The sequence below is a fragment of the Amphiprion ocellaris genome, chromosome 14 (assembly GCF_022539595.1).
Source record: "Amphiprion ocellaris isolate individual 3 ecotype Okinawa chromosome 14, ASM2253959v1, whole genome shotgun sequence".
NCBI classification, from domain to species: Eukaryota; Metazoa; Chordata; class Actinopteri; family Pomacentridae; genus Amphiprion; species Amphiprion ocellaris.
Window position 1 is genome coordinate 16,389,150 of NC_072779.1, and position 14,536 is coordinate 16,403,685.

At 38.9% G+C, this 14,536-nt stretch overlaps 2 protein-coding genes and 1 long non-coding RNA gene across 10 annotated transcripts in view; 2 read left to right on the forward strand and 1 right to left on the reverse strand.

The window, feature by feature from the left end:
* Positions 1-5,369, forward strand: part of npas2 (neuronal PAS domain protein 2) — a 61,546-nt gene extending 56,177 nt beyond the window's left edge. For all 7 annotated transcript variants that reach the window (XM_035942467.2, XM_023297287.3, XM_055017068.1 and 4 more), the window contains one exon: positions 488-5,369. In XM_035942467.2, the coding sequence (XP_035798360.2) occupies positions 488-712 (225 nt within the window). In that variant the 3' untranslated portion in view covers positions 713-5,369. The remainder of the gene's footprint in view (positions 1-487) is intronic.
* A 1,635-nt stretch (positions 5,370-7,004) lies between these two features.
* Positions 7,005-8,789, forward strand: LOC129350493 (uncharacterized). Its single transcript, XR_008603907.1, has 2 exons — positions 7,005-7,142; positions 8,576-8,789. It is a non-coding gene; the product is annotated as an uncharacterized LOC129350493 (long non-coding RNA).
* On the reverse strand, positions 8,284-14,465 carry radx (RPA1 related single stranded DNA binding protein). Of its 2 annotated transcripts, none has more exons than XM_055017069.1 (15): positions 13,348-14,465; positions 12,426-12,568; positions 12,050-12,242; positions 11,695-11,803; positions 11,491-11,591; positions 11,254-11,373; positions 11,067-11,162; positions 10,809-10,976; positions 10,305-10,456; positions 10,081-10,223; positions 9,930-9,977; positions 9,733-9,848; positions 9,420-9,656; positions 8,588-8,770; positions 8,284-8,458 (listed from the first exon to the last, which is right to left on the reverse strand). In XM_055017069.1, the coding sequence occupies exons 1-15, from the start codon at positions 13,943-13,945 to the stop codon at positions 8,322-8,324; spliced, it is 2,544 nt and encodes an 847-aa protein (XP_054873044.1). In that variant the 5' UTR covers positions 13,946-14,465; the 3' UTR covers positions 8,284-8,321. The 2 variants fall into 2 exon arrangements, with proteins under 2 accessions (XP_054873044.1, XP_023153060.2); XM_023297292.3 differs by having other exon boundaries at positions 9,733-9,851; positions 13,348-14,463.
* Between the last annotated feature and the right edge of the window lie 71 nt (positions 14,466-14,536).

A 14,536-nucleotide genomic window follows, 5' to 3' on the forward strand; every position in this document is an offset into this window, starting at 1 on the left:
CACGTCTTTCATGGGTTAATTTTCTAGTGGCTAGTAGGACTAATATGGCAGTTTTGAAAAAGAGTACATTGTGTCTTTACCATTTCTTTTACTTTATTCTGCATTACAACAGAGCTCAGATAAAGTTAAATATTAGATAGAGTTAACCTTTAATATAATGTCCATGATTGCAGCTGTCATTGGATTAATATATTTGTTTCTCATCAGGGTGTAGGAGCTCCAGTCATCTTTGATAATAAAAATATAGTTTTTGCATATTAATGTTGTTCCAAACAACCTTTCTTCACTCACAATTTAAATTTATGCGAGAGTAATGTGTTTTTCAACCCTCATTACTTACTGCAGAGTCTCCTTAACATTCAGAGACAGCACTCATGTACACACTATTTATTATTCATCACAGTCAAGGACTAGATTTTATAAAAGCTAATGAAGGAAGCTCTGTCTGGTTGCCAGAGTACATTCATATCCTCATTTGTGTCCGCAGATGACTCAAGGACTCGTACAAGGTGGATCTACTCCAACTTTCTTACACACCACTAATGTCCCGCAGCAAAACACTGTGGGATACATTCAACAGCAGCAGCAGCAGCAGTCACAGCAACTGGCGCTTTCACAGCAGCAGCAGCCGCAACAGCAGCAAAGGCAATACCAACATTCCCAAAACCAGACTGGCAGCGTTTCAGACTTCCAGAACCTGTTGAATCGGTAGCGCTGTGGACTCAGTTGGAGCGCCAAGATCTGCGTCTGCGGAGTCGCCCTGCAGGTGGCAGCACGTTGTGGCATTTGGAAGTCAAACTTGACAAGTTCGGCAGCGGAAAATGCTTGACAGTGGAAAAAAAAAATGGTTGTAGTGACCGTACTTCTGATGTGAAGCTCAGAAGAAGCTGACCTGTCGGTCGCTGGGTGGAACCACAAGCAGAGGCTGCACTGAGCTGACGTCACCTGCAGGATCTGAAGAGAGCCTGAGCTGCTGGGCTTCATCAACAGGCCGCGCCGCCGTCAGTTGTCATCAGCAAAAGTGCTGGAACAAGTGGATTATCAAAAAGCTCTTAAGACACTTTCACATGTTTACATGTGGAAGTTTTCGTCTACCAGAGTTTCCTCCTAAGTGTCTTTTTGCACTTTGGTACCACCCCCTACCTGAAAGTAGAATATTTATTTTGCCCACGAATTAATGCTCTATTTTGTCCACTAATAATGGTTTAATATTGAGATTATTTTTCAAATCTACTGCTTGACACCCCTCCCCACTGACAAACCGTCATTGCCCCTGATAAGATTTTTATTTCCAGTGAAAATGGCTCATCTCATAAAGGGATTTGTGTATATGGGAACTCTGCACCAAGGTACATGTCAGCTGGCAGACATTAGAGCACTCCATTTATATCCCCACAACGATTTACTTACACGCATGTTCACTAGAGAGGGGCTTGATTGTGAAACATGCAGTGGTGAGATGACGTCATATCAACAGTCAGGTTTGGTAGGAGTTTCGATGGAACAGTGGTAAACTCGGGGTGATTATCTCCAATTATTTGAAAGGTCTATCTAGATTTTTAAAGCCTCAATCTGGGAGTGAAGAGGGGGTCTCACAGAGAATGACAACAAAGCTCTGAAGTTGTGCTTTCAGATGAGCTGTGCAGCCCGAGTCCTTGTGTGGTAAACAGCTGCCAGAGAGGAGGGAAAAATTGTGCCTTCAGCTGTGGTGCGTCCACAGTGCGGTTTGATGGTTTTGTCTGATTACGGCTTTAAAAATCCAGCTCAGGTCCATTTGGAATACAAAGTTCTATTTTCATAAAGTCCTAATTTATTATATTCCACATCAGATATGAATAAAAGACATCTAGATTTGTATTGGATATATAACAAATATATATTGGATGATTTTTGCAACCTTACCAGTAAATAAGTCCCAACTTTGTAATGATAGTAATTCATAAGATTCATTTATCTATGAAACCCTACTAAAATCATTTCATGTTTTATTTATTACATATATATTTGAAACAATATGTGGGATTAAGAAACTAGTTTTATACACACAGGTTAGAACAGATTTTTTTTGTGTTCTTTTAGACATTGAAAGGTCAACACTGGTCCTTGTGTCTTGCCCCATCATGGTTTAATGCAGACTGTTTTCAGCACGCCGCCACTCATCTGTGTGTGGCTAATTGTAGTTTTGCACCACAATACAACAAACTGCTGCAGAAGTGGAAGCTTTGTGATTTGATTTTCTTGATCTGTCTGTCTGCTACATGAACAGCATTATCATCATCTCTAGCATGGTCAGTTTTTTCTGTTTATTTGAACATTCAAGAAGAAAAAAATGTCGCTCCTACAATGACCAATTGAACTGATTTAATCAAAATCAGTATATTGCTTGCTGACAATTAATTTACCTTAAGAGTATATAGCAGCCTCTACTGCATTAATTGTCACAGAGCTGCAGTGATGGAAAAAAATGACATTATTGCAAGTATTAGCATTGATAGTTCACACATCTGGAAGTCAGGCCTTCCACTGTTTCAAGATGCTACAGTGTTTTTTATGCTGTACTGATTTTTCTATGACAATCTTTAGAGTTTGTGTTATTTTGGAAAAAAAAAAAACATGTTTATGTTACTTTGGGCAAGGAAATCAAGCTGTGATATGTTCAACTGCTAATCAGCTCTACCAACTGCACTCCAGTACCAGTCAGTCTGAATATACTCCCACTCATCTCTGTGTATTTGAGTTAAATATTTAAAAGGGTTTTTTTTCCATAGAAATAATCCATTCTTGCCTTATAATGGCTCAGATTTAACTGTACACTGTTACCTCTTCCCCCACCTCTTACTCCACCCAACCCTACGCTAATCAATGCCCCCTGAGCACACCAGCTCACCCGTGACTCTGTAAAACTACTTTACAATAAAAAGTTGTAATATTGCAGCCATACATGTTTGATCCCGAAACAAATTCTGAAGATGATGATACAGAAAAGTTTCATCTTGGAAGTTAACCAGATTGGTTCCTGGTTTGTTAGAATAGAATAGAAAAGAATAGCCTTTATTGTCATTGTACACAAAAGTTGTACAACGAAATGAATTGGTGGGAGCATCTCACCAAGCAATAGACATGATGTTACATATGAAAACATAAATTTGAATCCTTGTTTTTAAGACGCTGCAGTTTCAAGGTGGAAAATTTCAGCCATGGTGTTGACTGCTTACTTCCCTCACAATGTGTCTTGTAGTATATAAAACCACCATATGGACTGCTAACAAGGCAAAAAAAACCCCAAACAAGATATTCGGCATTGTGATACGATTTGGACGACAGTTGTTACAAAAAGAGGATTTGAGTGTTTTGGAGAAGCCAGATTAGCAGTTGAACAATGTGCAGGAGGAAAATGCACTAAAGAACATATGGACATCTTTTATTAATGACAACGTACAACAGTACACTGTATAGAAACTGCCTGTGTAGCAGTTTGTATTCATACTAAATTATTCCCTAGGAAAAAAACAACATACAAGTCAATGTTTGCTGAAATTCTCACTGTGCATCTTGTGCTACACCTCATAAAAAGCCACCCGTAACGCTTAATGCGGCAGTTTGGTCAGTTTAGTCCCATTTAAGACTGGTGCTGTTCATTCTGGACGACAAGACACAAATGTCAGTTTCACTTTCAGCATGTATGTTCAGTGCCGTTTTTCACTTTTCTATGTGCAATGTCAATTTGAAGAGAAGAATGTTAATTTATACTGTTTTAAATGTTTCAGGACAGATGTACGATGTATATAGAGGTGTATAATAAGCCGTTGTACCATGTAAATTATATGGAAGTATTTTTTTAATGAAAATGTCCTAACATTCCTTCAGCTGTTGGTATCAGCAGTACCTTTTTTTTCTTAAAAAAGGTACAAGATGTGTCCACTGAAGACTATGATTACACAGGATTATGTCTGCATGGGAATGTGTTGGTTTCTCCCAAACGACAGATAAAACATGATAACCAAACACAGACACTCTGGAGTAAAGGGTCATATGATCACCTTGATAATGAAAAAAGAAAAAAAAAAGATGAAATGAAGAACACGAATCCTTGGAGCAGGGTGCAGTAACTGCTGCTGAGTCTTTAAACTGTAATTCAGCCAAAACTGAAAGAAGTCACAAGAAAAAGTGCAATTGTACATCATCATCATCATCAAACCTTTTATTTTTTTTTAATGGCTGAAGCAAGTCTCAGTCTCCCTTTATTCATCTTTATGCTTCCACAAGTTTGGCAAAGGAACAGTAAAGTGACTGCCACTGTGACGGTTCATCTCCGCTAGCGACTCAGAGGTGCCATAGAAACTGTATGTTTTTTTTCATTAATCCATATTATTCAACTACTGAATAAAAAAAAAAATCTCATGAAATGTGTGAAAAAAAAGTAATTTTGCAGAGGCAGTGGCAGTAAAATTCCTCATTGACTTTATTTTCCATCTACACGCATCATTCAGAGAAGTTTTGTGTCCATGTCTGTATACAAAAATAACTGTTATGTTGTTTCACCTTGCAAAGGTAGTTGAGGGAAATTCTGCTCATTAAATTCCACTGTGCTCCATCTAAATTATTTTGCTTCGGATGTGAGATGATTTTTCGTGTATTTTTCACTGTTGTAAATAATCCATCCGCTCAGTCGGTACTGTTTTTCTTTGTAGTTGAGTTAAACTCTCTCCCCAACAGTCCGCATTCTTTTTTTTTCATTCAACCTTCAGAATGCTTTTCTTCTTCATGGGTTTTTTTTTTTCATTTTTGAGTGTCACTGTTTTTTGAAGGTATGTGAATTTAATCACATTTAACTTGTTTTTTTTCTGATTTGTAAAATAATGACTGGCACCTTAAGAGTGAGGGTGTTCAGTCAGATCAATGCTTTCTGTGTAAGATTTGCCAGGACATGAACAAAACAAACCTGGTATACAGCCATTTCTGCAGTTTCAGTGCAGAAACAAACATTGAATATATTGTATAATAGAATGTACAAAAAAAAAGTTTAGGCTACATAGTTGTTTATTTTATATGTCTAATAGATTACATATGTATGTTACATGATTTTAAAATTAAAGTAATTTTGTAACAGATAATGAAGTGTCTTATTAGAGGAGGTGAGGCTTTTTTTTGCGTTCCAAGTTGGTGTTGCACAGTCACTTGTATGGCTTGTTTTCTTTCTGTATTTACCATCAAAATAAGCTTTAAAATATTGTTAACATTGTTTTAAAAGAAATTTACAAATTAAGTTTACATTCTAAAATATCTTGATATTAACTATGATATATTGAATTATTTATAAATCAACCTGGATATTGTGAAATATTTGAAAATAAATATTTTTAAACATATGGATGGTTATTCTGGGCAAGCTTTTCACGAACAATAGTGTTTATCGGCTTCTTATAGTGCAAAAATGTACATTTTCTGTGTGAGAAAGATTCAACAGGCCACTGGATAAGGGGAAAATGGTTTGACATGAGCATATAAATAATGCAACTTACAAATTGTAGTGTGTATGTGTAACAGATACCCTATCTGTAGCCAAAGCAACTCCTGACCGTCTCAAATATATATTTGAAATTGGTTGACGATAAAAAGGTGCAGTTTTATGTATTTCAGAATTTTAATCATAAAAAATATACTCCTTACAAATGATGTGACATTTAATGTACATGTTTAACAGCTCATCAGAGAATTTACAAGTATCACAAAGGTTTAGTCTAAGTAAGTACATTAGGGTTCTTTTGCTGTCTATCCAAAACAAACAAAAACTGTTACATTACCTAATTAAAGAAAGAATATGTAATTTTAACCCAATACACTTTGTGTCAAATTCAGTGAATACTCAATTCTAAAACAACAACAACCTCTGTCTAGCCACCTACATGCTGAAAATTTAAAGTTTTGCTATGGATTCTGATCACACAGTAATTCAGCCCCGCTAGTTGTTTTTACAGTGAGTCGGGTTTTTTTCGGTGCTGGCCACCCTGCATACAAATGTTCCTCTAAAACAGGGGTAGCCAACACGGTGCCCGCGGGCGCCTGGTTGCCCGCAGAGACCATGTGAGTTGCTCACTACCATGTTCTAAAAATAACACTAGTCACCATGAATTTCCTTATAAAAAATTATAGTTGCTGTTCTTTTTAGATCAAAGATACTTACATTAATGCAGATTTTAAATTACAATATTTATTATATATTTTTTTAAAAACAAAAATGTCTTCGGTGTAAATGAACTTTGACCTTGTCCGAGTCAAAGTTCACTGCGCATGTCAAACCACCACGTCACTGCTGAAGCGTCCGGACGCAGACACTCTGGGAAGCTAGATGTGGTTTTTACACCCAAAACATGACGGAGAAGTGAAAGAGAAAACACTATTTTCACGATGACTGGGAGGAAGAGTTCTTTTTCACGACAGTGAAAGATAAATGTATGTGTCCTATTTGTGGGGCGACTATTGCGTCGGCAAAGCGGCACAATGTGGAGAGCCGCTACTTTAGCCGCTACAAAGCTTCCATGCTAACTAGCCGCCTGGTAGCACATAGACTGTATGCGGACTACGGACAGAAAAAGCCCCGGACTTAAAGGCAGCTTTGGCATCTGCTACGCGACGAAAAGCTTCTTCGTGGAGAAAAATGTACCATTAGAAAACCTTGTTTCAGTTACGATGGACGGGGCTCCTCCATGACGGGTCGGCATGCAGGCTTCATGGTACGATGCAGAGGTGATCCAGACTTCCCAACATTCCTACATTACCACTGCATCATTCACCAGCAGGACATATGTATGTACAAAAGTGGTCGGATTTGATCATGTGATGACTCGTGTCGTGAAGATCATAAATGGCTCCAAAGCCAAACAACCAGGACATTGAAGGTGCTGCTGGAGGAGCTGTTAGCTGAACATGGTGACCTGTTACTACACACAGAAACCCCATGGATCAGCAGGGGAACAGTTTTGCAGCGTTTTTTGTCACTGTTGGCCGAAATCAAAGAGTTGATGCAATCCAAAGGTGAAGACACCTTGCTGCTTGAGGACACTGAGTGGATTCTTGCCTTTCATTTTTAATGGACATCACTGGGAAACTGAACCATCTGAACTGTGAGCTGCAAAGTAAAGGTAAGACATGATAAGCTCTGCAATGCCAGGCTTCCCACTAACACACATTTACAGACAAAGAAAGAGGTAACATATGTTGTCATTCAAAACACTGTGCCATTACACAAAAATGTGAAAAATAATTTGTTGAAAACACGTAATGATTTGTTGTTATGATCTGTTAAAAATGCTGCAATGCTGGTGAAAAATGCTGGTGATTAGTACTAATGTGATAGGATTCATTTCAAAATGTGAAAGAGTTGATTTTTTTTTCTTACATAACTGATAATTTGTACAAACATGGGACAGAGTTCATGAATTGTTCAAAAATGTTACAAAGGTAGTGGTTTGCACAAATGAAGCATGATTTGATGACAGTTAATGATTTCCTAAAAATGTTAGAAGTGATAATTTGCACAGAAATGTAACTGGTGTGATTCTGAACAAAATGCTGCAAATATGCTGATTCATACAAAACTGCCAAGAAAGATATTGACAAAAGTTTCAGAGATGGGATACCTCTGACTTTTAGACATTGGAACAGATTTCCATATACATGTGTGTGTTTCCTACCGTCATTGTTGTGGAAATCGTTGTTAATTATTGTAAGGAATAATTAACATAAATGTGATCACACAGTCTTTTTACATATTATCTTCATTATTATTATTATTGTTTAAAGATGATGGCGCAAGTTTGCTATTGAGGAAGTTTATATCAAACAAGGTGCCCTTCGTACGACTCAGTACCCTTGAAGTTGCTCTCAGGTTCAAAAAGGTTGGTGACCCCTGTTATAAAACAATTCCCCGTCTGTATTTTGAGTGAAGAGCGCCAGCTGTGATTGGTTAAAAGAAATATAAACACGCCACAACTTCTTTTCCTCTACAGCACAATGATAATGAGGTGCAGTCAGACACTTTGACACAGCGCTGTGTCTGAGCCAGATAATAGTCTGACTGTGTGGCACTAGTGGGAAACAGATTTACACAACACTTCCAGCATGTCTTGGACACATTCTTGCTTGTGCATAGTACAGGGGAAATGGGGAAGTGAGAGAGAGAGAGGAAGAGACAGTAAATCTGATGCATTACCATCTAAATATGCTAATTATCGAAATATAAAAAAAATCTTTCAACAAAATTGCAGACTCCACCTTTACTGCTAATAGTTGCAACATACTCTTTTATTCTAATGTAGCTTTTAGTCAAGAGACACCTCCGTCACTCTGTACACCTTGTTGATCAGTATTTCGACCTCATCTCCACCCAGATGACAAAGATCCACGATGCACACAACATGCGTGTCCTCCAGCTCACTGGCAGTCACCAAGATCTCCTCTGCAAAACAAAAGCCAAATGTGATGTGTTAATGAGAAAACACTTCACAGATCTGTGGGAACAGCACGTGTCAACAGCCGCTTCCTAAATATGGGTTTTGTTTCGCCCCTCCACTAGTGTTGTGGTTACCTGGCTCTGGAAGAGGTGCTTCACTGTGACTAGCGGCGTCTCTCAGAGGGCAGAGGAAACCCGAGGAGAGGCAGGACAGCATCGTGTTGCCGTGGGGATCCTGAGGAAGGCCTACTGCACGGGGATCATCGGACCTCATTACAGGAAGATACGCAGCATCAAAGGCAATCTTCTTGTTAATGCCTGTCAGAAAAATTGAAAATGAAGACAAGAAAATTGATCTTAATTGGTGGTTTATTTGCCAACAATCTGACATAAAAGTAGCTATTTTAAAATATTGTTTTTTTAGCCCTAACTGATGGCAGGCCTGTGTGGTTTCACAGAGCACTCACTTAGAAGGCAACAAACGAGTGCTGCAGTTTGAAAGACAACTCAAATTACAAAACATGGACCCAGCCTCCATGTCTAAAAAAATAAGACTTGTTGAAAATGGAATAGAAGTCATCGAAGAAACATTTATAGAAGCAGATCGCCCTTTAAAATAATTATATAAATTCTGGTGCTTTCTAAAAGTGATTAAGACTTCTGTGTCTTTGTCTTCGCTGACAGCAGGTCTCCACCTCAGAATGAGTCAGTGATGACGTAAAGGTAATATAACACAAACAAATGTCAATTAGCTATGAATAAGACTAAAGACTAAATGAATAAGACAGATTTTTTTTTTCTAGTTAAGATGCCCACTCATAAAAAATGGAAAGTTGTGGCTAAATTCTCTGAATAAGACAGATATTATGTAGGAAAAAGTAGGACATTCTGACTCAAGGCTGGAATGACTACATTTCAGTGTCAGAGACTTTCTTGTGCATCACAGCTCAGAGCAATTCTGCTTTACCTAGTATTGTTACTTGGTAGTACCCTGGACAAAGTGCAGGTGGGATGGAGTCAGCAGTTTGCTCTGGTGTCCACCGTGTTGGCTGCAGGTTACTCCACCGCAGCAGAACATTCTTCTCGTCAAACGTGAACCTTCGAGAGATGCTGTCCTGGTACACACCACCTTGACACAAATGTTCAGACACGTCTTCTCGTTGCTTCGGCCAGCTGCTGCTCTCCCAGCATAAAACACTGGAGTCTGGTGGAAGACAAACACATGAGTGTATCAGGACACAAAAGTTACACTGCAGTGAAGCGAAGCTCCATCAACTCACCTTGATTTTGATTATGTGACTGTAAGCTGTGGTCCACATTTTGAACTTCTTCAAATTCAGAGTTGCTCTCATCTTCCTCCTGCTCTTGTTCTTCCTGAGTGTTTTTATGTCTAAGTCTTCTGTGGGAGCAGAGACTGATGATCTCAGAAAGGTTGAAATGCTTTATTAATGAACACTAACACATGAATCTGAGCTACCTTTTAGTTGGAGTGCCACCACGGCTCAGAGAGGACTGTGCGGCTTTACTGAAAAACACGTTGGTATGTTACATTTAACAAATTATCTGCCACAAAAGTACAATTAATGGCTTTATATCCAGCTTAAATATCTGTAATATTCAAATCATACTGCATTTGAATTCTTCTTTTCCTGCTGCTTGCTGAGCTTTTGTCAGAAGGGGAAGATGTTAAACTGTCCGCTGAAGTCTCCTCAGCCGCTGATGGATGATTGTGTGGGTCAGGTACAGCCTGTTCACACACATCAGTGGACACCTACAAAGAATAATTTGACATTAGTGTGCATTTTCAATGGTGACTACTCTTGGGAAGCCTCTTTGAAATACTGTCTCTTACCTCTTCTGGTGGTTGTGACTGAGTGGTCTTTGGGTTTTTCATGTACCGCACTGCTGTGATCTGGCCTTGAATTGCAAGTTTCTTATGTTCTCTATAATGCAGTGTCTCCAATTCCTTCTTCAAGTCACCCGTAGAAACCAGTGGAACTTGAGCTTAAGAAAGACGATAAAGGTTTTAAAGTGAAGGTCTACATGAAGAATAATTAAAATTGCATAAGATGTACAGTCCAGATGATCTGTCTCGACTGTACACACGAGGGAGAACTACAGAAGAATGCTGACATTTTTTTTTTTATTCCTGCCACCCACAATAGAGCCAAGTCCATCTCATTAGAATTCAACACTGAAGCAGTTCATTTCATGCCACTATATTACAAAAGAAGAAAGCTCATTTTTTTTTCTGAATCCAAAAAAATGTATTCTTAAATTAAACTGTTGCACAAAGGTCAAGAAAAACAAGGTATGTGACAATATACTGAATAATTTGGATTTTTTCCCCTCTCACCTGAGGCATCTGCCATTGACTGTGTAAATATCTGGGGGGGATGAGGGTAGCAATAATGGCCACCAACAGCAGTCTTCTGTAGGACAACGTTGTCCTTCAGAGTCTTGGTCCACTGGATGAAGCTCTTCACTCTGGGGTCATTCACATATGGCTGACCTTTATGATATCCTGTTTTGGACACATGCAGTTCAGTTCCACCTGGAGTAACTCAAACACAATCACCACATATTATCAGGTATTTGTTACAGCTGTGCTAACCTGTAATTAACATCTCGGTCTCACATGTGCTTGTGAGGTACGGCAATGAGCCTTCCACCTGACAAACCCTCATCTGAGTGCAAACCAGATAGGTCACTATGGAAGAGATGATGATATGTTAAAAAAAATGAAGTAAAGTGTTTACAGCAGAACACCTGGCAGACATGAGCTGATCCAGCTGACTTACTTGGACAAATACGGCTGAAGATTTCTGCTTGAGAAGAGGAAAAAAGCTCCAGAATAAAGGGTTGGTCAGATGTACCATCCACTGCATGGACCCAGCGATACGTCCAGTATTTTTCTGGACCTTAAAGGTGAAAATGGTCAATCACCAAATTAAAATCAAAGACAGAATTCAGTAGCTTTTCTTAGGTTTTCAAAAATAGTTTCCAGTGACTAGATGAAAAAAATGGACATTTCTTACCCTTGTTCACTTTACACTTGACTCTTTCAACACGGCTGACAAATGTAACCAAACCAATTACATCACGGGTAGAATTGTTGGTTAGTTTATCCACCTCAGACCTGTAACAATCACAGCATAACATGAAGCAACTTTTGAAGTTGTATAAATAGAATAATATTAAATAGAATTTCATTTTTGTATGGGCCAAGCAAAATTCATTACCTGGTGGTAAACTGGTAGGAAACCTCAGGCAAGCCCCACTGAGGCGAAACACTTTTTGGTGAGACCACAGTGATAACTGAAGCCGGGTTGCGAGGGTTCAGGCAGATTTCTTGAAAAAGCAGAGTGTAAGCTTTCAGACACAGCAAAAATAAATGAAAGATAGCATAATAAAGGCAAACAAAGCTTTAAATATTTTTTTTAAAAAAAACGGGAGAAATGAAAAATAAATGCTAGAATAGATCATTTAAAGTTTCAGTCTGAAATAGTGTGTGATAATGATGCGATCCAGTTTTCGCACAAAATGTCGGTACTAAATTGTAAAATTCCAGACTGTGATCAGTAGCTAAGTACATACCTATAGACCTAAAGGTCTTCATTCTGTGATGGTCCATTTGCGGGCGTGTTCGGCTTGAATAACTCTGCTTCAGCATGTAATTTTGGAGGTACAACACAGTGCCAACATTCAGTCGCTGGTAAAACTTAGGACAAAGTTCGTTCCACAGCACAAGGGACATTGTCCCGCTCTGGTCAGCTACTTCAAAGTATGCCTGAAATATGACAAAGTATAAGATGAAAGCATGTACTGATGTAAGCATATACTTTGTCTACTTATTCATTTAATAAGAATATTGATGAACATCAGAATGCCAGGTTAAACTTTATCACAACATAAAAGAAAAAAAATTGTTCATGTCACTGATGTGCAAAATCTCTGTTAAGGTCAAACTCACCTGGTACGGGTAATCAATCTTGAGCCCGAACTTCCCATAATATCTCAATCGGGATTTGTGTATTATTTTCACCAGCAGAGGGAGAGGTTTCCATGTGTTTCTAGAGGACAAGTCCAGACTAGAAAGAAGCGAAATCTTGGACACTGTTGAGAAAAAAATAACCAATAATAAATAAAATTTATATGAATATATATCTATATAGACTAGGCATTATCTGGAATGGTAAGGAAGTTAATTTTTAAAAAATAAGTTTTAGTCAACAGCTGTGTTCCTACCATGAACAATTCAGTAAATTACACAATTAGTTATGTGTAAGATAAAGTTAATGAAAATCACATTGTCTAGGTTTAGAGGTAATTTCTTGAAATATTGCATTAAAGTAGTCGTTTCCATGTCCTAAAGTATCCTGAATTAGTCGTAATTATTATGTAAATATGTAAGTTGGTTCTGTGAACAATATGTCAGACTTTATTTAAAGACAGCAGTTCTGATAATCTAATAACTTTTAGTTACTTAACAGGCAAAAAAACTAAACAAATCATTGTCCAGATTCATCTTTTCAAATCTGTGGATTTTCTTCCTTTGTCTGTTTCACTATATCACTATGAATTCAACATATTAGTGTTTTTCATGAAATGTTGACACTAACAAGCAGTCTGAAGTCATCCCGTTGGGCTCTGACAATCTGTGATTGGCATTTCTCACTATTTTGTTATGTTATTTGGCCCAGGTGATACATATAAATCAGGTCAACAAATTGGTAATGAGGATAATTGTTAGTTGAAGCCACACATCATATCCAGTTTATGCTATTCTATAAATAGTCTTCTTTAGACTACAGGTCTAACACTCCCAATACTTAAAACACTGTCAGATTGTTGCATACAATGTACATAAAGCAAAGTAGGGATCAGTATCTCACCGTCCAGCACTGTCTGAGAGGGGGGGCACCCTGAGGTCCAGATGTCTCCCTCTGGATCGTCGTTGTTCCACAGAGACAGGTAGTGTTTGCGGTTCACCTGAAGGGGAACATCACTTTGCAGCACCAGGCTCCTCTCCATGCCGTGTCTGATCAGCATGGGCAGCGAGCTGACATCGTTTATACGAGGCAGGACAGTGGATCCTTGTGCATCACATCTCAGCCCCTCGATGCAAATGTAACCGTGTCCCAGCCTCCTCTCGTTGTAAACAAAAGAGCACTGCGTGATGTAGACGTCAGTCCCAGTCCGCAGGGTGTTTTTGTGCACCAGGTGGTTTAAATCAGGGTGAACGAAGCATTTGGCTCTCCAGACCCCATCGGTCACCGTCACGTCGTAGCTGTAGCTGTCCGGCTGCTGCCCCTCACTTTGTTCGGACAGGTACCTCTGAAGAGCGATGACAGCGAGGGGAGCCACCTCCTCAGCTCTGAGTTTCAGGCACTGTGTGGATGATAACCGCTCCAACGTCCTCTGGAGGACAGACGCTTGAGGTGGACCAGTCACCATCGAAGAGCAAGACGAGCTATCCTCCATTATCAACATGCAGTTCAGCTAGTTTCCTGTTAGACAGTGTAACCAACTTCTCTCATGTTAGCTTGTTGGCTAACTGCTAGTATCTGCAATAATGTCCTGAATTACACACTTTTAAAACCACCCAGAGAAACTAACGGTATCTGAATTAATACCGCACTGGCATTTGTATAAGCAGTTGTCTACACAGGATATATTTTCGAGACTTGGCTACTTTTGTGTCCTGCGAACTTGCGATTAGCGCTGGCTAATGTTACCACGGTGCCGTTTGATTGCGTCACTATTTGCCTCTTTCTTACACAGTCTATTACACCGAAACCTGCACAAAGAAAAAATAGATCAACTTTAACAAACACTCCGTTAACAGGTCCGACTTAGTTGGGGAATACTTTACTCTGACTCCAGATGTGCCCAGCTAGTGTACTCGGGATATTTTTGTTTTTAAAATTCGCGCTAAACTGAGCAGCGCTCTGCTGACGTCATCAAAGGCGACGCGTTTGCTTGTCAAATATCAGGTTAACACTGTTGACAAAGGATGGTGTAAAAAAAAAAAAAGACATTTTCTGAGTGGGATAGCAAAATTTTATAAGATGATTATAACAA

Bases quoted from the DNA above. Each gene is read 5' to 3' on its own strand.
- radx (XM_023297292.3), bottom strand. From the start codon at position 13,945: ATGTTGATAATGGAGGATAGCTCGTCTTGCTCTTCGATGGTGACTGGT. The intron at 10,977-11,066 runs GTTAGCACAGCT...TGTCCAAAACAG, and splicing joins GACCGAGATGTTAATTACAG to GATATCATAAAGGTCAGCCA. The intron at 8,771-9,419 runs GTAAAGCAGAAT...TTTTTCTGACAG, and splicing joins CTACCAAGTAACAATACTAG to GCATTAACAAGAAGATTGCC.